This window comes from Doryrhamphus excisus, linkage group LG3 (genome assembly GCF_037039965.1).
Source record: "Doryrhamphus excisus strain RoL-2023G ecotype Guam linkage group LG3, RoL_Dexc_Guam_v1.1, whole genome shotgun sequence".
Classification (NCBI taxonomy): Eukaryota; Metazoa; Chordata; class Actinopteri; order Syngnathiformes; family Syngnathidae; genus Doryrhamphus; species Doryrhamphus excisus.
Window position 1 is genome coordinate 17,631,580 of NC_136359.1, and position 22,985 is coordinate 17,654,564.

At 40.2% G+C, this 22,985-nt stretch overlaps 1 protein-coding gene across 15 annotated transcripts in view; it reads left to right on the forward strand.

The window, feature by feature from the left end:
• The first annotated feature begins 1,999 nt into the window (after positions 1-1,999).
• ank1a (ankyrin 1, erythrocytic a) overlaps positions 2,000-22,985 on the forward strand; it is a 76,000-nt gene continuing 55,014 nt past the window's right edge. For 3 of the 15 annotated variants that reach the window (XM_058072096.2, XM_078789804.1, XM_058072101.2), the window contains exon 1: positions 2,004-2,516. In XM_058072096.2, the coding sequence (XP_057928079.1) occupies positions 2,391-2,516 (126 nt within the window). In that variant the 5' untranslated portion in view covers positions 2,004-2,390. Of the gene's footprint in view, positions 2,517-22,985 lie in introns of all 15 variants that reach the window. The other 12 variants (XM_078789807.1, XM_078789811.1, XM_078789809.1 and 9 more) reach the window with 7 other exon arrangements.

Here is a 22,985-nt window from a genome sequence, read left to right on the forward strand (position 1 = left end):
CACGAACATGTTGCGTCAGGCAGCCTGGTCAATCTGCATATTACATGCTTAAAGGGGAACAATTCTGCTTTTTTCTTACCTATAAATGTTGTATCATCGTGTTAAACTATGCCAAAGTTTATGTAATGAGGTTTGCACATTTGGAAGTGAGCCTCTTGGTTTCAGAGCTGTTTCTAACACCAGCTCACTGTGACATCACAGTGAGCCTGACTTTCTTTTAAGGGTGTGCCCGGGTATAAGCTGTAGGCTTGCCCTTCCCCTGTTCTGCTATTTGTCAAAGATTTCACCATGTTAGCACGGATCAACAACTTCCTGGAAATATTTGTTTATGTCTGAACTTGCCAAAAGAGTCAAGTGGTTAGAGTTGCAGATTCCCGACCAGCAAGATATGGGACTGTTTTTTGAACATAGGCGAAGCTTGACTATCCGCCAAACAGTTGCTGAACCGAGATACCTTTCCAACATTACTTGGAGTCAGAAGCGCAAGCTAGAACTAACAATGTACCAGTGCCCTAACTGTATTTTGTGTAAGTAAGTTGCTGTCTGTGTAGCATTACAGAGTGTGCATACAGTAGTAGTAGTAGTCCCAGTGGCTGTGTTAGAATCCACTTTATTTGAGCAGGAATGTAATGCAACAAGCCCAGTTTAGTTGGCAAAGCAAAAATGTCCTTATTACAACTTGAGTCAGTCCCAGTGATGATTCATTTAAGGACATTTCCCAGGAGTTTGATATTGTGATGAATATCTCGCCGCACAGCTGCCAGTCTTACTGTGTTTGTCTGTGTCATACTAAAGCTTATGCTTGTGTGATTTCTGTAGTGGTGTTGCAAACTGAAGACAAAGATCACTAAGTGCATTTTTTAGTATGTTGCAGTATTAGAATCTGCAATCGTATCAGGGGATATTGGCAGTAGACCAAAAACTCAGAGGGAGACATTTGAACAGGATGCAGTGGGTGATAATTAGTGTAGGCATTGGAGAGGTTGCTCAAAGAAAGCCCTCTCTTCCTGACTAAAAATACAAGCAGCCACAAAATTCTCTGATTGGGTTCCCAATGGAGAACCTTTAGTTCAGTTTGGGATTGTTTTGCACTTGATTCTGAAAAAGTCAAAACGAACAACATAATCAAAACAAAAGGCAATGTTGATGCAATTAGCCAAATATTGCTTTTCTGTATATATTTCCTGTAGCACATGTTCTGGCATGTGTATGTGTTTAGAAATCAAGTTATGGATGTGTATGTGTGAGGCAAAAGACATGGTAAATGATTTGTTTAGTTTTTTTTTTTTTTACCTGCGTCAGCAGCATTGTTGGGAGGAGGGGGAGCAACTGAAGGAGAGAGAAGCAGGGCGAGGTACCAGTAAACACGTGCCCATCCATCAACACTTCTTTTAATGCTGCTGCGCAAATATCCATACATTTTATGCAGGAATTTGCAGGAATCCAATACAATACTGGGCTACCTTACCCTAAAAGTGGAACTGAAGGAAATGAGGAAAAAGTCACTGAACCCCAATTCTGCTGCCATTAGTATAGATTGTTGATATGCAATTTCAATAGACTATGAATGAAATAGCATTGCATAGCTTCCAGTCCTTGCATACACAAGCACACTGCACCAACATCCTTGCACGGCTGTACCAGTCCAGTCTGCTGCAGTGCTTCACCAGGAGAGCGGGAAGAGGGAGTACGACGAAGAGGAGAGTTAACGAGCAAAAGGCTGTTTTTTCCTCTTCATGCATATTTTACATTTCTTTTATTTCCTCTGGTATCCTTATGGTAGTGAATTATGCTTTGATTCAATGAGGGTTCCCACTGCAGGGCACACAAGAGGAGCACAAAACTGTGAGAAATCAAATACTGGAAAATGAAACAAAATCAATGCAATGTGAGGAGGAAGAGCCACGACTTTGATTTGAAGCTGCTCAGGCTATTCCTCAACTGAGTGTCTGTTCATCCCCTTTTAATCTTAGTTGATGGGGTCGGTTGTATCACAAAACACTGTGTAGGGAAGAGAAAGAGGGTGCAGCAAACAAAGAACAGAAGAGAAAAAGAAGAAACCATCCCCTTAATATCAGATTTGCAGAGGGACACTAAAGGCGACGGCAACTGAGAGAAATTGAATGAGGCAAGTGTACATTAACGATTGAGAGAGTGCTGTGCTGCAGTCGCATCCCACAGCAGACGGCAGAGGACTGCCGCTGTGTGTGTGTGACTGCACTGCTGAAGAGGAGGAGTAAGAGGCAGAGAGCGAGCACGCTCAGACTCTGCAGGACCATAGAGGAACGCAGCAGTAGCGGCAGCAGCACCAGTGTTGGTACTCATCAGGTAAAGGTCCCAGCACCGTAAGATCTGGACAGGCTGACACCACCCAGACTCCCTCCAGCACCATGGCTCAAGCAGCCAAACACCTCCGCAAGAACAAGGATTTAGAAGCCCAGGCTGAACAGGAGCGCAAAGAGAAAGAGGAAGAAAAGGTCAAGAAGAGGAGCCGCTCACGGGATAAAAAGCGCAAGGTATACTGGGACTATTCACAGGTGGGGTAGGTTTAGAAGGGAGGGGGGGGCTAGGAAGGTTGAGACGCCCCCTCTGTCTCTGTGTCATGCTTAAATGAGTATGGGTTGCCTGGGCACACATGGAAAGCCAGTCATGTTGTGTTTCCACTGTGTGTACACACATCCTCCCTGGCACACATGTATGTCATGTGCATACAGGTATGGGGAAACGTTCCAGCACACTGCATGCTTTCTTAATGGTCCAGATTGCTTTCTGCCCAGTTTATTGACTATGCTCTATCAATTGTCTGGCAAGGAAGCACTGTGCCTCTGTCTCTCTTTGAATCCTTTTTTGTTTTCACTGCAGTGTTGTCAAATATGACATGAACACTCATCATGTGAGTGGTCAGCTTTTTTATCCTTCCTTTCTGCGTTCTCTTTTTATTTGGCTTTGCAATGACCACTGTGGAATAGCTGCAGCTTTCTGTCCCATGCAAAGCCAGAGCTCATTGTAAATAAAAAAAAAATCACTGCTACATCATTCACTGTCTGCAGGATATATTCTAAAACTGCAGTCATTGGGTTCCATTTTACACCTAAATTAAAACGAGTCATCTGCAAACCTCGCTGTTTGTTAGAAATAGCGCCTCAGCAACCCTGCGAATGTGCATAGTGCCAAGCTGGCTGTAAACCAATCTGGTGCTGATGCGGTGGAGACAGTGTTATGGCCAAACAGAGGACTGCCCCCCTCCCAGTCCTGGAAGGCTTTCTTGGGGATTACATTTTTCATTTGGTAGGTATGTCTGAGCAAAGCTTGTACCTCTTGTACCTTAAGAGAGTCAGACACAATATTCTCCGCTATGGCAAACTCAACCTTGATTAAATGAGCAGTGAGTGAATGAGCGTGAGAGCAAGTCAACTGTGTGTTTTGCACGTGTGTGTGAGTGTATGTCTGGAAAGATGAGATGCAAGAAGGGAATGCCTGTAGCTCCAACAGTATGGATGAAGAAGAACGAGGTTTCCGCCAAGGGTCCTAATGCATCCCAAGTTTGACTCATGCATACGTGTATTGTTTCAGAGGATCCCATATCAGTTACATAACCATGCAGCTTAAGTCTTTTAAATAATCTTCCTGACTCCTCCTCCTAATCATATTTTTTTAACACCGGCTTGTTTCACAGATCTGTTAGCAAACCACTATTGCGCTTAGCAGTTGTCCTCTGTTTTTATAACAACTCAAAAGTTATTATGTATCGTTCACTTAAAAACTCTTATTACTGTCCAGACATGAGCAACTTTGTGCATCTGTATCAAATTATTATCAGGAAAGTGTTGTATTTGAGCATCTGTGCCTTTTATTACCATTAAGCCGTTCAATTTCTGCACAAATACTGTGTTTTGAGCACTTTATGTTGGATATGTTTAAACTTTTCATTTCGGATGGTTTGTATGCTGATGATGAATGTCTATGATGCTGAGCATTGGACTGCTTTTACTTGAAACAAGCACAGTGGCCAAGTCCTATTATTTGTGTCAGCACATTTTTCATATTGTTATGTCTGCGCTGAATGTCCCTAAAGATGGCCCACCTTGCATTGAGGTAGTACATCATTTATGTTACTTGTTTACATTATAAATTAGCAAGCCTTGAAGCAGTTCTGATGCATTTTGCATCATGCATCTGGTTCACTGGTTCAGGTATATTCTCATGACATAGGGAGGGAAGATACTGCTTTTTAAGTCGATTTATTCTACATACACCTATAGTTTACTACAAATTGGATGGTATAACATGAAGATAAGCATCACACCAGTTGACGACATTGCTTTATCCTGCACTAAAATTCTCACCTACAAGTAATTTAGAATGGGCTATTAGATTAATGGGCTATAATCAACCGTAGCAGTCATGGCTTTGGATCATGGGCTATGCAAGCAGAGGACCACACAGTTGAACCAAAGATATTCTATTCAGCAAATCATTAAAGATCATTTATGTTGTGAGCAAGCACTACAAGATGCAAGGGAATAATTTAACTTGTGTTTCTTTGACCATTTACAGACCATTTCCTTTTGTTGCTTTGTTGCTTTTTTGCCATTAGTGTGTACATCTCTGCTTAGTAAAGCTGGTCTGATACTTACAAGGCAGGGAGTAGCAATAAAAGATACTTGTGGCAGCAGAGTCCTGACCCATTAGCGGTGCTCGCTCTCAAGTAAGACTCATTAATGCAATAAGTCTGGTCAGTATGCACTATGGCTACTTTGCTGCTGTAGACGATCGAGCACTCAGGTGTTGGCTGCTGTAGCACATCCCCATCAGGCATTGACAAGGTAGAACTGATCTGGCCTGAATAATCTCAGCTTGCGAAACAGCCACAGTGCTACAAGATTGTGTAGCTATCATGGCTGACAGAAGGTCTTGCAGGAGTGAAAGTATTTTAGGTTTTTCTTTGCTTGACCTGGAAGTAGAGCCTTTTCAGAGGTACATTTCAATGTCTGAAATAGATTGGAATAGTAACACTGTGTAGGGGTTGATGCAGTGGTGATGTGTGTGTCTCTTTGCAAATGTGTGGCTTTGTCCAGGTTTGGTACAGTGGATTAGTGGCGCTGCAGTGGTGACTAAGCCCATCAGAGTGAGCACCTGCCGTGTGCCTTGTTATCACAGATTAAAGTGAACATTTTGGAAGTAATCACTCTTCAGTTGGAACCTCTAGTAGTGCACATTTGTTATTGGCTTCTTCAGCACCTCATTAGTTAGTCAGTTTTACGGCAAAGATGTGTAACCCTAATTACCCCTGCAAAGTCAGCTGTATTTATAACATCCATCTGTGTGTGTGATTCAGTGCACATTGTAAAGGACAGACATTGAGGACTTACCTTTTAATTCTTTTACCAATATTGTATATACTAAACAAGTGACTTTCAGTGAGGTTCTTGGGTCGTGATGCACTGACTCCTATTGGAGTTTGTTTTTTAATGGTAATGCAGATCCGCTCATTAAGAGAATGACAAGAAAAAGAAAAGAATAATTGAATTTTCTTTTCAGTTCACTTGGCTCCCTCATCTGACCGTTTTATGTTCCTTCCTAGAACTATAAGGTCTAGCTCACAGCTCCTTTTAACTTTGTCTAATTTTAAATCTGGGCTCTATTGTAGACTCTGGAATGGCCTGCCTCTTAACGTTAGATCTGGAGCAGAAAAAAGCGTGACCTCAAAGGAGAGACTAATATAAAGAAAAATATCTTAATTACATTTGGAACTAAGAATACACGTAATTCTCGTTTTGTTAATTAAAAATTGGCCATCACTTCATTAATATAAATTAATATAAAATAATTCATTAATATAAAATAATTAATGTTAATATAAGGTGTTGTAAATTGATGAAAATATTTGATCAATCAAATTTTGTCCATAGTTTACTTAGAATTAATCACAGATAGAAATAAGTTTTTATCTATAATACGTAGGGGAAATCTCTTTGCGTTAAACAATTTGATGTGCAACTACGACAATAATTACATCAAATTTGATGTAAAGGAATATCAATTTCAGAACTATGGGCCATTATTTAAAACAATACAGTCAGAAAGCATATTTTTGTATTATTATTTTTCGTTATTATTAGCACATTAGCTCTTAAACTTGCCCACAAACGTTCAACAAATACAAAATGTGAGCGAGGGAGACCTCTCACGCTGACACAAACATGTTTTTTTGATTAAAGTGTCAGCTCAAAATAACATTTGTTTATTCATGATACTGGTTTTAAATTCTAAATGCTAGCACAACACTGGACTTCAGCCTTGGTCCTGCTATTGATAGCAACTGTAATTCCACTTTAGCTGGCAAAGTCTAGACGGCCTAATAATTACATCAGGACTCGCCTGCCGCTGCCACCTTTTATTGTGCAGTTAGGACTGTTTGTTTAACTTTTTCACAAAGTTCTTCCATCATACGTAAGTGACAGAGTCCCGAATCAGGCTTGAGTGTAATGAGTAGGAATTTAATTAAGCTTAAGAAACATTTATATTTTAGATCCTGCTTTGTAAAACAGGATCAGATCCACTTTGACACTTCTCGAGACGTGCGATTCCACTGGTATGCCATAGAAGCTGGCTATGCACTGGTGGCTTATGACTGCTTTGGGGCGGGGTGTACCTCGCAGAAAGGTTAGTGAAATTAGACATTATGAAATGCTCAGTGGAGAAATCAACATTGGCTATATGCCTGATACAAGCACCTCAAATGCTTAGGGATGCAGAAGGTATTCTTGAACATGTTAAAGGATCTTCTGTAAATGGACAGTGTTGACTATAAGCAGCACAGTGGTGTCATTATTGAGACTCGTTCCCCCCCAATAAGCCTGTAATTCCCTCCTTAGCAACACCCCCTCCAGCTTTAGTGATACAATAAAGGCATTCTCGCTTTTTAATTACTGTTTAATTTAATTCTTGTATTGTCTTTTCTTTGTACTATATATATTTCTCCAAACGTTCTGTGTATGTGTGAGTGTCTTAGGTGTTAATTTACACAAAAACTCAACTTATATCACAGTCGTAAGAAAGGAACTCATCTGTAACCTGAGGACCACCTGTGTAAAATATGATATTAAGACAAAAAAATCAAAATAGAAGCCATAAACACACATCAATAAATCCTTTATGATCGTCCATTTTCCTTATCCCTTTGGTGAGAGTCACAAGTAAATGTGCAAGCCAAGGCTATTTTTGGTTTTGGTTGAGTCCACAACATGAGTCAGCCAGTCCGAGGTGCTTGGACTTAATAGGGTTCTACCATCATAGACTTGGACACGACTTCTTCCATGTGTGCAACTTCGTCCATCAGTGGTCGTCACTGCAAATTATGTTTTAAACACACATTTACACAATGTATATGATGGATACCATAATGTACAGCAATTTAGTTCATATGTCTGGTTGTAGTCTTACAGTATGTGATTAAAGGATTACAGGCACAAGCTCTGTTGCCAAGGTTTAGGTTTGAGTATTCTTTGGTGATTTAGTTGGTACGGATTCAAAGGTCTTATATTGCACACTAATGACAATGTATAGTCCAATCATGGCATTGTCCCGTCAGCAATTACTTGTCATTGTGGCTGTCAGGCCACAGTCTGTGGTTATTGCTTGCATAATATGAAGACTTTGCAAGCCATTATGTCACTATGTTGCAGCAGGAGGTCAAGGCAAGGTTAGGACTATGTAAGGTTAGGATTAGACAATGGTTTTAGCTTAGCGGGTATTCAGGGAATGGTTGTAAATCACTGGTGCTGGCCTCTTGTCCAGTGCATTGATGGAGTGCACGTTTCGGTGGACCAGTGGAAGCCCACAGTCAGATGAGTCAGCAGGCTTGGTCCTAGCAATCACTCAGGTTGATGAAGGCTGGGGATGACTCTGTGAGTGCTGCCTGGACAGGTTGGCTGAGAGCTGCATCGTGTACTCCTTTAATTAAAGCTGTAACAGAATGCGCACGTGAGCCCCCCCCCTTGCACATAACAGGTTGCAGAGATTAATTTTAAAGCAGTTACCCAATCATACCCATTAAGGTTTATGCAGAAGATACCTTCTCTTGAGCTGATTCTCTCCTAAAATAGAAAAACAAATGAATGACACAAAAAGACGGCATCAAACATCCAGTCGGCACTCCCTCTCTGCAGGGGTTTGGCTTTCCCACAACTGTAAAGACTTTTTCAGGTATTTCAAACTGCACAAGGCTGAACTAAAAGCGTGTAGTCATATGAGGCAAAACAAATGTATTGGTATGCTACCCTGTTGATGACGGTAAACAAAGCTGAGCTGACACGAAGTCCCCAGATTTAAACCTTAATGATGACGGCAGCATCTGCCTTTGTTCATCCTCCCACTGCAGCACATAATCTATTTATTCCAGAGACGGCACGTGGAATGATGTGTCATATTGAGAGGGGCTTCCTCGACTCTCCCTCCCATCTTCCTCTCAAACTCTCTCCTAGGCCAGTTGGGCTAATATCTCCTCTCAATTGTTATTCTGATAGTGCAGCTGTTGCATAACTCAATGGAAATTCATCCTCATCATGCCCAAATAAAATGGGGGAGAGATACGCAGTAAGAGTGAATGAAGCAATCTCTTCTTTTAATTTGATAGGTTGTTGGTACTTGTCATCAGAAAGCAAAGCTCTTTCGTAGAACACATCTCCACCTTTTCTCTTTTCTGATGAGAGATGAGAGGGAAGGACAAGAGGTGCAATCAGTAGGGTCTTGCATTTGGAGTTCCAGGAGCTGTGAGTCCTACCTTGATAGCATATAGCTTAGATAGTACATACAGTATATACTGTATGTAAGTTTACAACTTGTTTACAACGGTATTATCGACAATCAGTGAGTAAAGTTGTGTGCAGCAAATCACCAAATGTACAAAATGGCGATGCACACAAGGAAAGGAAATTGAAATCAGATTGTGTTTTATACAAATATTTCAAAAATTTGTGCATTTGAATTCAATGTGTTGCAGCTCCAAATCACAGTAGTCAGTGCATCATGGCCCTCGAAGTGACGGCACCGTCTCCGGTACCCCTTTCAGCAGATTGACCTATAGCTTGTTTTAAAGCTCAAGACATTGATTGCAGTACATGGGTGCAACCAGAGGTGCTGTTGCAATTAAAAGAAAAGGATTATCCCATCACTCAACTGCAACCTTAAAGACAGAAAAGTGAGTTTGTAACAGCAAGCCAAGTTTGCACGTTAGTATCGCTGTATTTCGACTATCTTCCCATCATGTGTTTTGTTAGCTGTTCTAATTTTCAGTCAATATCCCCAAAATAACCTCATAATAATTGATCATTATTTTGCCCTGCAAACAAATCCTACCTGGCATTTTGCAACTTTTGCATCTTAGCATTCCTGAAAACATCAAGATTACACCTACTCTTTCAAATATTTGTGCATTTGTTTTAGGAAGTTAGTTTCCTTTGTTTTATGACATTCAAGAGCATGTTTTCATTTTCGTTTTCTTGACTTTAGACAGCAGAATTCCTCTGAGTTTTGTTTATTTCTTTTGATCTGCATACTGATTTTTGCTTGAGCACTTTATATGCCGGATGCCCTTCTTGACGAATACCAATGATGCTTATGAGTGGAGATTCGAACCCAGGGCGTTTGCTCGGAAGTCCAGAATTCTAACCACTACACCGCGACGGCTCAGAATTTCTCTTGCATTGTAAAAAAAATCAAAGATGATTGACCATCTACACGTCATGTCACACGTCACTGTAGCCCTCGTCAGCTATATCTGGTGCTTCCAGATGACTCTGAATCTGACTAAGTGGTGTGCAGATTTCTTGAGTCTTCAAATCCTCGAGTCAAGTGTCATCATAGTGATGTCGCATCTTGAACTTGTTATTAAACGCTTAGCCATTTGTAAACCCCTTGATCTGTATCCTCGAGGCGCAGAAGTGGATTTAGTTTGATTTGATTCTCTGATCTCCAAGATGACAGCTAACAAATACAACAAAACAGAAATAAGTGCTGTGATTTCATTTTGTTATATTCAATTGCTTCTTTCATCAGCTGCTCAAAGAGTCATAAAAAGGTGGGAGATATTTTATAATTTCCATCACCTTCTTTTACTACACAGTCTTGTTTCTGCAACAATGTCTTTCTCACTCAAAAGGAAGTACTTTGAGAGGCACCTCTTTAGAATTTGCTTTGATCGTCATGACAACAGTTAAATAGACAATTCAGATGGCTTGCATGAAGTACAGGTTGATACTGTGATACCTTAAAGGTTAAAACACAATCTATCCCAAGATGCTGGTAAATTTCTTAATTGAACTATGGTAAATATAGTCATCCCTCGTTTGAATTGGTTTCACTCTATCACAGTTTTTCAAAATAAATAAATTAATACATTTTCTGAGTTATGTGGTTGACTCAAGCCTATTATGAGCGGAAAAATAGGCATATTTAATCTTGTAAAAAAATGGCTAAATGAAAGAAAATACAAATATATGGCATTCAGAAGACATATTGAAAGACGTGGTATGTAATATTCTACACTGGCCACTATAGGTGAGGCAGGGATAAGACTATAGCCTTCATAGGAAGTACACTTTCCAGGAGAAAAACAGGAATGATCTAATTGCTAACATGTGAGACCATACTATGTGTACTTTATGTCTAATGTGTCTTATTTTCTGTCATTACAATATGTCTACTATATTGTGCAATAGGTGACTATAGGGTTGCCATTTTTTGTCTAGGGGGCTCTAATGTTAAAAAAAGACATTTAGAAGGTCAGAAACAGATTTTCATTGTTCTAACTTTGAAATTATGAAATTTTTAAAAAGGAATCCTACTTTGCAGAAACTGACATATCACAGTTGGGTCTGCAACCAATTCACTGCACTAAACGAAGAATTATTGTACTGTACACTAACAAATTGGATGTCTTGGTAATGTCAAAGACCACATAAAAAAATCGTATTTTAGCCAAAAAATTCCATGTGAATGGAGCCTAAAACGTCTGTGACATGATAACAAACATCCATAGGGCGGATTACTGCATTTGTGTCGGAGTGGAAGTGGATTCAGCTGACAACATACGTATCTTTTCTTATTGATGTCACTTTTGTTGCACGATGCTGCGGTGCAATAAGTAGAAATTCTGATTTTATGATTATTGCACTTTTTCCTCTTTTGCTATGATCAACATCATCCTTCTCTGGTGACATTGTGAAAAACAAAAACACACAAGAATTAACCCTCGAGATTCTCACTGAGCTGAAGTCACATGTCGGCATAATGGCCGTTCAAGACAATGGGCTGTGAGATAAAAAATTATCTTCCTCAAAATCTCAGACAAGTCAAAGCCCACCCGATGGCAGATCAATAATACTTACAAAGGACAACTTTGTTTATCATTGTCCAGTGGTTTGAGCATGAGGGGCATGTGTTGCAGAATTTACTAGTGAGCAGCCAGGAGAGTTGTGTCACCCTCCCTCTAATTGGCTGACCCAAGAGACTGTTTCTTTTCTAGCCGATGCAGAGCCAGGTGCCCACCCCTTTTGATTCCCTCTCTCCTTCCGTCTGAGAGCGCATCCCCTCCATCCCTCCTATAATCAATTCTCCTGCTCCGATATGGGCTCTTTCCTTGTTTCCACCTCTTTGCTGCAGTTACTTGTGGCATGTTGCAACACTGCAGAATTTCCAATCTTAACACCTCCTCTTCTCACAGCCGCATAGTTGGCACTATAGAGGCATATTTAAGCAGGAGAGAGAAAGACTGGCGTGCTATAGTATTCCACATTTTACAGATTTTTTCAGTCTGCAGCAAAATGGGGAGAAAATGGCTGTGCAGTGTGATGTTGCTATAGAGCAATCTACTTAAATGGCTCATTTACTGTTCAGTATTAGACGTTTTGGCTGCATTCTTTGCTTCTGTAATAAATCTAAGGGCAGGGCATGAAGGGACGGTAAGGATGGAGGAGAATCTGTTGAAATGCAGTAGCTCCACAAGGTTAAACCTCCAACACGATCACATGTTAGTGCACATGCATGCAGACCTGGCACAAGCACACCTTCTGCCAGCAAGCCCTTAGTCAGCACCCTGGTGGCTGCTCTGTGAGAGTGTGAAATGTCGCCACCTTGTGATTGCAGTGAGGATCGTCTTTGTCCTGATATCATCTCATGTACTATACTTCCTTTGAGAGAATATATATTTCTGTATGGCGGCTAGTTAGCACTTTACACACAACTGCGTAGATGGTAAAAGAAACACAATGCAAATTTGTGACAGTGTTAAGAAGGAAGCCTTGCATGTGTGACACTTGCGTACCCACATGGACCAGCTACCTACCCAAACTTGAGGCAACCTTAAGGCAATGATCACTTTTGCTTAGAGAAAAGATAATATGTTTTGTAAAGATGATCTAGTAAATTATTCATTTTTATTGATGACTGGAGTCATATTCTGACAACTCAGCATTTGGCTGTCTTCATCTTGTCCTCATCTCTCTTTCTGCTGCTTCTCTATAGCTTACACATACAGTAATGATTGCCTCCGCCCCTTCCTTGGTTTCCTTGGCCACTCGTGCATTTCCTTACTGCAGAGTTAAAGTGAAAGAGAATCTATAGCAGAGCTTGAGGCGGCTTAGGACGGTTACTCTGCTCGTAATGGAGAAATTGTTTGTTAGAGCATAGAGCAGCGTGACTTTGGCCTGTGTGTTGCCTCAGGCTGAGTCTTTTTAATTGCCTACTGGTGGAAAAGCATCTGTGTGTGTTTGTATGTGCAAGAGAGAGTGTGTCCATTGTGGCATCCTTTTAGTATGACCATATGACAGCCTCTGGGGTGTTCTGTGAGCTAAAAATAACTGTTAGATCAATACATTGTTCCTCATCTTTCATTAAAAAGCCATATCAGACAAAGGGAATTCAGTTCACAAATGTGAAATGACAGAAGTGTCGTTTTTAAGTGTTACATTTCCCAAAACATCCTCAGATGATGAGCTGTTTTTACCAGTTTGTGGTTTTTCGTAATCCGCATCCCTAGCCATCACACCATTTCAGTCACTTTTGCATTCTTGCATCCTGCTGACTTAAGGAAAGAGGATCCACTTCACCGCTTTGTGTATTTCTTCTCACCCCACATTCTGTGGCTATTGTGCTCACTATTGCCCATCTTTGAAACATTGTCATCTTAATCCAATGAGAAGGAGGAGACTTGCTGTTTACATTTGGACCATTAATAACGATACTATGGGGGAGAAGCCCTTTAAATATATTCTGGTATGTTCACTAGACCAGTTAGGTCTAGGATTGACATCTACACGTAAATGCAAATTATTTTGTGTGTCCAGTGGACAGTAGCAATCGTGTACTCGTACAGTTTTCTACACCACAATGATTTTCCACTTATTTTTGGACATTTGCAGAATCCTTGAGCCTCGGTTGTTATGCAACATGCTCAGAATAACTAGGCTAAGATGCGTGTGAGAGTGTGAAAATCTGGCTTGTGTATCCTATTTAATGTACCTGTAAATCCTTTTGATTTTGGCTTGAAATGTTTTAATCCTAAACAACACTAGATTTGCCCTCCTTTAAAATCATTCAACATGGTTACTATACAATTACAAAAAATATATATTAAAGTAATTGCTGAGATATGTCAATTAAAAAAAATTATTAAAGATATTGTGTATCGTGTAAACATACGGGACATCAACGACCTTAAGCAAAAGATCACAGAGTCCATTACCACCATTGATAAGACTATGCTACATTGAACATGGCAAGAAATTGAGTGTGCTTTATGCAACTAATGGTGTCTATATAGAGGTGTATTAACCAAGGCAAAAAACGTAAACACTTTCTCTTATGTAATCATTTCTACAGATTAGTCGATTCATTTGCTTTTGTAATACTGTACATGTGTTACACTGTAAAGAGACCTTATGGACTCCCTTCATCGGGGATGTTCAAATCAGTATTTTTGGTCTCTGATCCTGATCAAATTGTTTGGACTCAAATCTTTTTTCAAGTGACTAAAGTAAACACAATAACACATTATTATTGTTGTTGTTGTTATTATTTTCCATATTTATATTTGCTATGTCACATTTTTTTCTACATATTGGAACTATTATAAGTAACCTACCTAACAAACCAATCCAACACACACATGTTGTCAGATTTGACCGTGCTTACGTCCTGCAATTGTGACATTGCTACTGTGGATAGGCGGCATATCTACAAAATGGATGGATGAATGGAAGGTCAGCCATAGCCTAATCAATACTAGCAAGATCTGATACTAGCAAGACAGCCAAACAAAATCGTGGGGGACTTTCCGTCCGGATGTGAACACGTTGGTCACCCCGTGGAGCTAGTGCAGCCATTGTTGCGATGAGTTACGCCCATTAGTAAGTTAGCCCTTGCTATACACTAATAGTAGCAGCAAACTGGACAGTTATCTCACTGAGACGACAGTCCCTCTTCATCATTGTCACAAGCCACATGCTTCCTCTTCAGGTGCATTGCGTGTTCTGTCTTGCACATATTGCATTGCACACTTACATATAGCTTTTGTTTTCTTAAATTGCTGGCATAACTGGGTATAATTCTGGGTTTTGAGATAAAAACAGAGATTTAAAAAAAACAATGATGCACATAATCGTAACTAGTTGACTAATAGTGGCAGCCCTAATATAAACACACTCGTACACATGCAAACAAGCTCCTTTGATGAACGCCTATCCCTCCGATCCAATGCAGCAATTCATTGCAGCTCTGCAATACTGTTACGCAGAGTCATCAATTATTCATTATTATTCAGCAATGCACTTGACAAAGAGGGGAAATTGGTAGTTAAAAAAACCTCCTAGTATGCTTCATTAAAATAGTTACTGCATTCAGTTAACCATTATGTTAAAGTGTACAAAGTCAATCAAATCCCTCCCTTTTCAACCATATTGATAAGCTTTTTAATCCGACATTGTGATCCATGTCATTTGGAAAAATGAAACCAGCAAACTCTCTCCAGCTTTGTGGTGAACCTGGTGCATCCTCTGCATTGATACAATTTCTATAAATAACCACATCACTGCAGCATATTCTTGTAGGATTCAGCAGTGAGGGTCTTATTAAGTAAAGATAAAAGTGGAAATCCCCAGATTCTAATGCTGACTGGCACTTGTTTGATCATTTTACAAAATCCACTGAGCAGATATTTTAGGAGAGACAGGAGCTTTGCTTACCTGTAGGAATCTTCAGGGGGGTAGGATGAGAAACCTGCGTCTCAGGGAAGCCTGAGAGCTTTTTTTTTTTTGCTCTCTGTAATGCTGACAGTATGAAGATGATGCAGAGGATCCATATTTATTTGGATTGTACTGATTTATTGAGGGTAGAGAGGAGATGAATGGAGTCATGGCTAGAAGGTTTAATTGCTGTCTATGAAGGGCAGTTTTACGGTTGAGAATTAAACAGTGGATGTGGTGTGGCTGGGTGGCAGTTTGTGCAGAGACACAGATTGGTGGAGACCGGTCTGACACTGTGGTCCACAAGACTGCAGGGTCATGAATGATTTAGAGGCAGCAGAAGTGGGTGTTGTCCCACCCCCACCCTGCTCTCAAGATGCATGTTGTCATTTATGACCTGCAAAGTGATTCATTTTCATGACTCAACTATTGATGGTATGCATAAATTTGATTTATTTAAAGTGGACATATTATGCTTTTTCCACTTTTCTAACTATAAATGTGTTTAGAATGTTGTATTCTCATTTTAAACGATGCCAAAAGTGTCGGATAATCGGACATCAACTCCTAAAAAGTTGGGTTTGGCAGCTATCCGGAAGTCCTTGTCAACACTTGCGAATGTGACCAAGGACAGCCGAGTGGGTGTGCCTGGAGGCGTGCTGTGGGTGGAATAAATGACAACAAACTGTTTTCGCGAGAAGCACAAATCCAAAGAAAATACAGCTGGAATAGGTGCAGATCCTGGAAGATTGAGAAAGTTTTCTCAGCTGGTTATAGTGTGAAGCTGCTCTATAGGAGTCTGCAACTCAATACAAAGAGTCAAAAAATGAGCATAATAGGTCCCATTTAACATTTTTAAAGCATGTGTGTTCAGTCAAACCAGATAGGTTCTTCTACATCCTTCATCTTGTAACTATTTAAGGCCTTTTGTCTTGAGTGGTGTAGTGGTGTATGCCGGCTGCTCACAAATAACATTAAAAACAGGGAGAGCAGTAGTTGGAAGGAAATGGAGACATTTTAACAGTTACATGGCAGACAATTTAACCAGGACTACAACTGTAACTCAGTCAGCATGTGAGTAGCTCCAGGTCCATTCATGCTAACAGAGCGAGGCACTGTAGACAAAACAATTGTTGTCCAATCGATAATAATTGGGTATTTGTCTTGATTTTTTGCTCTGATCAGTAGTAATGCAACAAGAAGGTGATGTAGGACTCAGTTAAAACACCAGTCAGGGTTTATAGACAAAGGTCTAATTGTATTCCATATACTGTACATTGGATCTTAGTCATTTAGCCAATGTCTTTTGCATGTCTCATGCGTGGGTTTCCTCCCACATTGCAAAAACATGCCAGGTTAATTGGCGACTCCAAATTGTCCATAGGTATGAATGTGAGTGTGAATGGTTGTTTGTCTATATGTGCCCTGTGATTGGCTGGCAACCAGTCCAGGGTGTACCCTGGCTCTCGCCCGAAGACAGCCGGGATAGGCTCAAGCACCCCCGCAACCCTTGTGAGAAAAAGCAGTAGAAAATGAATGAATGAATGAATTGACATAATTACCACTGCATGAGGTGCGCCATGCTGCGCTACCCAGCGCATAATACCACAATGCCAACTTTGCCTGACTAATTAGCAGTATTTTACTTAACCCATGTGGTATTTTACGATAGATAGCAGGGACAGTTTTGCAGTCTGCTTTTGTTATTGTTGTGTGTGGGCAACCTCAATTGAAAAGCAAAGGACACTCTTGTCATTTCTGAAGAGCACTTTAGTGCAAACACACCTTTTCTGGCAAAAGGGCCAGTTTGGCAGAGATTAAAAGCAACGTATACAAGTATGATAGCAAGACTGAAAGCAGCAGACTGAGGTTGTGCTTGGGTGCCGGTTTGCCTTTTTCATGCTACATTTATTAGAAATGGAAGCCAAAGTGCTGCGGTAGGTAAAAACTATTTTGAGGCTTTGCTTCCATCCTTAAAAAGCCCTTTCTGTCTTGTATAGATTTAACATTCACTCCCACATTCAAAACATTTGTCAATGTACATACTGTACATTTCCAGTATATAGACACTATAGTTTCTTCATTAAAAGGACACTACAGAGAGAGAAGAGTTCCTAAAAATGTCTACATGTTGTACCTTCAAACACAGAAGGAATAAGGCCTATTTTTCTCCCTGCCGAACATACTCTTAATGCCCACTTCCAGTTCATGCCGCACCCACTCTGAGTATGCCGTATACAGATAATTAAGAAGGGTGAACAAGATACAGATCAGATGGTGTACTCGCTCATCCCTAATCCAAACCTTTTTGTCTACTTCTTTCATTTCTCTTTTGTTCTTGTTTTCTCTACTTCTATGCAGCTCTCCACCATTAAAAAAGCATTTCTTTTCCAACTTCAAGTTGACCCATGCCCTTCCATGTGTGGCATTCTCTATGGCTTGGCTTTGACAGCCCACTTCAGTCACTCAAGCCCATGAAATCCTGGTTCAAGTGTTCTTCTTTTTTTGCTCTGGGTTAAGGTCCTCTCTGGTTTGTTCTTCTTTGCAGTGGGAAATGCCCTTTTGTGAGAAGAGAAGTGTGTATTTCCACAGGCCACAGGTGTGTAGAAGTAGTGAAATGAATAATGCACAAGGAAAGTAGGAAAGTTAATTTAGGTGTTGAGTACAACTATGTCATGCCCCAAAAGGGTGTATTACAAAGGGCAGGATGTGATTAACTGTGTCAAAAAATAAAGCTTTCAAGGGGTTAGCACAAGTACAACACATGGATTTTAAATTCATGTGTACATGCTTGATTCTTTTTTAATTGTATCACAATTGTGTGCTGGAGCCTATCCCAGCTGTCTTTGGGCGAGAGGCGGGGTACACCCTAGACTGGTTGCCTTAAAATATTTCAAATTCTGAAAAAATAATCATAATATATTGAAGTAGACTATTAGAGTTTTGATTAGCAACCTCTAATTATCAGACATTTAAAGTGATCATTTAACTCTTTGACCTTTTGTGCTTTCTGCTTTCTTCCAGCGTTTCCTGCTGTTTTGTTGTATTTCTTTTCTCTGCTGAGCTTTCCTGCCCTTCATTTTTCTCTGCAGTGTCAGGATGTCAACTGTCATTGTTTTCAAAGCAAGAAGGAAAAGAAGGAATAAAGAAGGAGTGGCCTTGGGAAACTAGTTGAAATTTCTGAGAGAAATTGAGGGCAAGCATTAGACACAAAGTAATGGGATGTCGTTGTGACGGTGAAGGCAACAAAGCTCCATGAAAGCTGCTTGACTGTCCACCAACTGAATCAGGGCTGCTCTGCTGATAAGGACGATGAAAGGAATAATGATGACAGTGGGGTGCAAATACAGTGCTATTTTTAGATGCATTCAGCTTTCCTGCTGTGTGTGCTGATATGTGCTGCATGCGTAGGGATAGATGTTGAATGAACAGGTCATATTTACAGGCAGAGCTATATTCATCATGCTAAGGTTTACCGTATGCGATGTATCTATTGGCTCCTGCCCTGTCATGTGCATGGGTGAATGTGTAATTAATGGGCTGTTTGTGCTGACTACACAGTCACAATAGCCGCAGTGAGGAGCACGCCCTCTTCATGACCACATAGTGGCTCTTCAACTGGGTGTTATCTGACAACATTGCAGTGAAATGGAAATATGCAGAGTGAAGGATTGTGAATGTGACAAACCGCAGGACACTACAGGTATATAAAGTGTCGTAGTTAACAGAAATAAAAAAAGGATACACGCAGTCTCTTATGTACTGAATGAAACGCTTTACTGTATAGCTTTTCTATGGAAAAAAGTATAGTAAAGAAATAAATGAAATAAAAATATGGAAAGACATTCTTTCCATCAGTGAATATACCCCACTGTAAATAATTAAGCAATAATGCCAAGCGGCATGGTTTTTGCTCTTCAACAGTGTAAGTGCCCTTCATTTTTTCATGAATGTAGATTTCTTTTCCTGGAGAAGATAATATTGACAATGTTAAATAATTCATTCCAGTTCCTTAAAATAGTGAAACAACGGGGTTGAGCCAATGCAGAAAATCCCCTTTCTTTGTTTTCAAATTCTGTACAAACTGCATATATATATATATATACGTATATATCATCAACTACTTTTTCAATGTTCAGTATACTTGTTTTTGTTGTGTGTGGAAAAAAATAATTACAAATGCTAAATGTTCTTTTGGAATTTACTGCAGGCTGCACGGTGGAAAGTGGTTAATGCGCAGGCCACACAGCTAGGAGACCTGAGTTTGACTCTACCCATCTCTGTGTGGAGTTTGCATGTTCTCCCCGTGCATGCGTGGGTTTTCTCTGGGTACTCCGGTTTCCTCCCACATTCCAAAAACATGCTAGGTTAATTGGCGGCTCCAAATTGTCCATAGGTATGAATGTGAGTGTGAATGGTTGTTTGTCTATATGTGCCCTGTGATTGGCTGGCGACCAGTCCAGGGTGTACCCCGCCTCTCGCCCGAAGACAGCTGGGATAGGCTCCAGCACCCCCGCGACCCTCGTGAGGAAAAAGCAGTAGAAAATGAATGAATGAATGAACAGTGTAACACACTGATCCTTTTTTATTGTTCTTACAAATGTACTGAAACAGTTGCAATGGTTAATATACGTAAATACCTGCTTTCTTGTGTGAAATGTAAGTCATGTAGAATGGTGTCGGAAGTATAAACCAGGCTGTGGAGGAGCAATTGCAACATAATCTGCAGGCATTCCACATGTGCATGTGTTTACGTGTTGGTGTTCGTTGTGGCGACCCACAGACACATACACAAACACACTGTACCAGCGCATGTGTGCAAAGCTGTAAACCTAGGGGAAACATGACAGTGTTTGGAGGGAAACCTGTTTCTTTGACAAGATGCTGTTGTAATCTGCACTCATCCTATTGATCCATCAATCTTTCCTGTTGAACTGCATCGTCATGTGTAAAATGTTTACTCATGTGAAATCGGGTAGTGAGTCCACTTTGTCCAATGTGCCTTGGCAGCTCTATTTGAATTAGTCCACTGTACTTTGTGCACATATGCCACAGGGGGTACATATGTCGGAGCCTATCCCAGCTGACTTCGGGCAAGAGGCGGGGTACACCCTGGACTGTTTGCCAGCCAATCACAGGGCACATATAGACAAACAACCATTCACACTCACATTCATACCTATGGACAATTTGGAGTCACCAATTAACCTAGCATGTTTTTGGAATGTGGGAGGAAACCGGAGTACCCGGAGAAAACCCACACATGTACAGACTCCACACAGAGATGCTCAAGCAGAGAATTGTTTTTTATTTGCTCATCCATATTGTGGCACTGCAGTGTGTACAGTCACTGCAGTGTGTACACATTCTTGAATGTTACTGTAGCATGTGCACGGCCCCTATTGTGGGTGTTCACATGGGGAGCCTTTAACGGCATGGGTTTATATAACCTAGTCACGTGTGTTGTACAGCAAGCATGCAGGTGCAGTGGCGCTCATTTAGCACTACACGTAGCAGTGATGGAGGGAGGGTTCAGTGTTGGAGTCCCCAGAGAGATGAGGAAAGGCTGAGAGAACAACTCTGATAGATTGCCACCAAACCGCCTGCTCCATTCTGCTGACATAAATACATATTTTTGTGAAAGACGTTCTACTGTTCTTGTGTGTATAATAACCAGGCATGTTTTATACAGTATATTAAACCACATCGCCCATAACCAATGAGGCACAAATGACCCATAAAGACAAAAAAATGGCTGTAGAGCAATTTTTATATTTGCATATTCAGTAACTCTGGACTGTATCTGCCAAAGGACATAATTCTGCTTTATGCTGATATTAATGCTGATGAATTATGATCGGGCTTTTGATTTCAATGGCCTATAACGTCACTTTAGATCCCAAATCATTGTATCCATTGTTGTTCACCGGGATTATATCTAGCGTCATTGTTAAGGTCCATATTGCCCAACACTAGTGTAAACCTCATTATCTGAAACTTTGGCTCCTTTTAAACACGAGAATACTACAACATTCAACAACTACATTTTACATGTACAACTACATTCATAGGTCAGAAAACTGGAAAAAGCATAATAGGTCCCCTTTAAAATGGGGTGTTTTTGATTAAGTCTCAGCTGATTTGCAATATAAAAAACAACAACATAATATCAGCTATAGCCAAGGCACAACTCCTACAACAACATTACTCTGATTAAATAGGTATAATGGAATTATAAATGATAAAAATCAATAATTCACTTGTTAATTGGTAAAACAATTAATTTATCAAGAAAATATAGTTAAATGCCCAAGTGTGCCTAAACAATTGAAAACAATGAACACACACAACATCATTGTTGTGTATGCTTTTATCAAATAAAATCCGTTAAAGAAAATTCAACAGCTGTTCATTGTTTTTTTTGTGTAATGTATTTTTGGATTCATTCGTTCCAAACCTTAAATTATGTATACCTCATGTGTACAAAGACACTGCATGTTCATCCTTCTTCAGTAAAATAGATATGCTGTATCTTATATTGTTTTTGTCTCATATGTTCGCAATCATTGCATTCCCAGTCATTCCCATATCATTATTGTCAGCTAAATATCCCAAGAGCACCCCTAATCTCTTAGCTTAGTTTTCATGTGATCATATAATAAATAGTAATTTATAATTTAATGTCCAACAAATGAAGGTGAAATATGATTTCTTAAAGTTATGAACAACTGAAGAACACATTTATTTTGCCATGGAGCAAAAACTGCTTTGCCCCTTGCAAAAGTCAGTTTGGTCTGCTTTCTTGTGATGTCATGGATGTCAGGGTATGAATGTATTTTTGTAGGTGTAATGTTAAATACTAAATGTCTGGGTCTGACAAGCAGGTGGTGACCTCAAGCTTTTCTGTGATTAAAAATAGCTTGGCACTTCTGAACTTTTCATTTTATTGGTGTTCAGAACGTGGCATGGTTCTCTTTATGTTTAGATTAAACGCTGCATACTGATTATTGGGGATTAGACTGTGTCCACTAACATGACAGCCATGCCGTGGTGGATGTATTGTTTAGAATGATGTATGTAGCGCAGCAGATGTTCTTGGTTGGTTTAGTCTTGGCATGGCTCTTTGGCTTCAGTTATTAACGCATGTAATGTTCATGCTGGAATTGGCAGGGGAGTTTACCAGAGTGGCTGCTGTTACTGTCGCAGTGTTGACGCAAGTCTGGGTAATCCACCGGCTGTTCCACCGTGCGTATGCAAGGCTCTGGGCTGGCCCCAAACAAAAGGCCAGACCTGAAAAGCACAATAATGAGGAACAGACTAAAAGAAAAGGCATGTCTCTTTCCATTTCTCTGAACGAAAAGAAAAGCCTGACATAAAAGAATAAAAGGCAAGAAAGAAAGATGAAAATAAGCCTCTCAAATCCAGGTTTTTGGCCACGCTGTCTCTTTGAGTTTATCTTTTTTTTCATGCATGTGTTTTATTAGGTAAACGCAACGGTAGATCTGCTTCTCGATATACAAGAAAAACATGAAGAGGTGTGGTTACCACTTGTGTCAAGCATAATTTCAACTGTATGCTTCATTCAAACAATACAAATCCCACGGGTTCATGTTGGAGATCAAAAAATGTGTGTATGCTGAGCATGATGTTATAGTTCACAACAGGAGAGTACTCCATCGCTACAAATCAGTGACATTTTCCTTGTACCTAGCTCAAAGGTCTCTGTTGATTTGTCTGTTGATT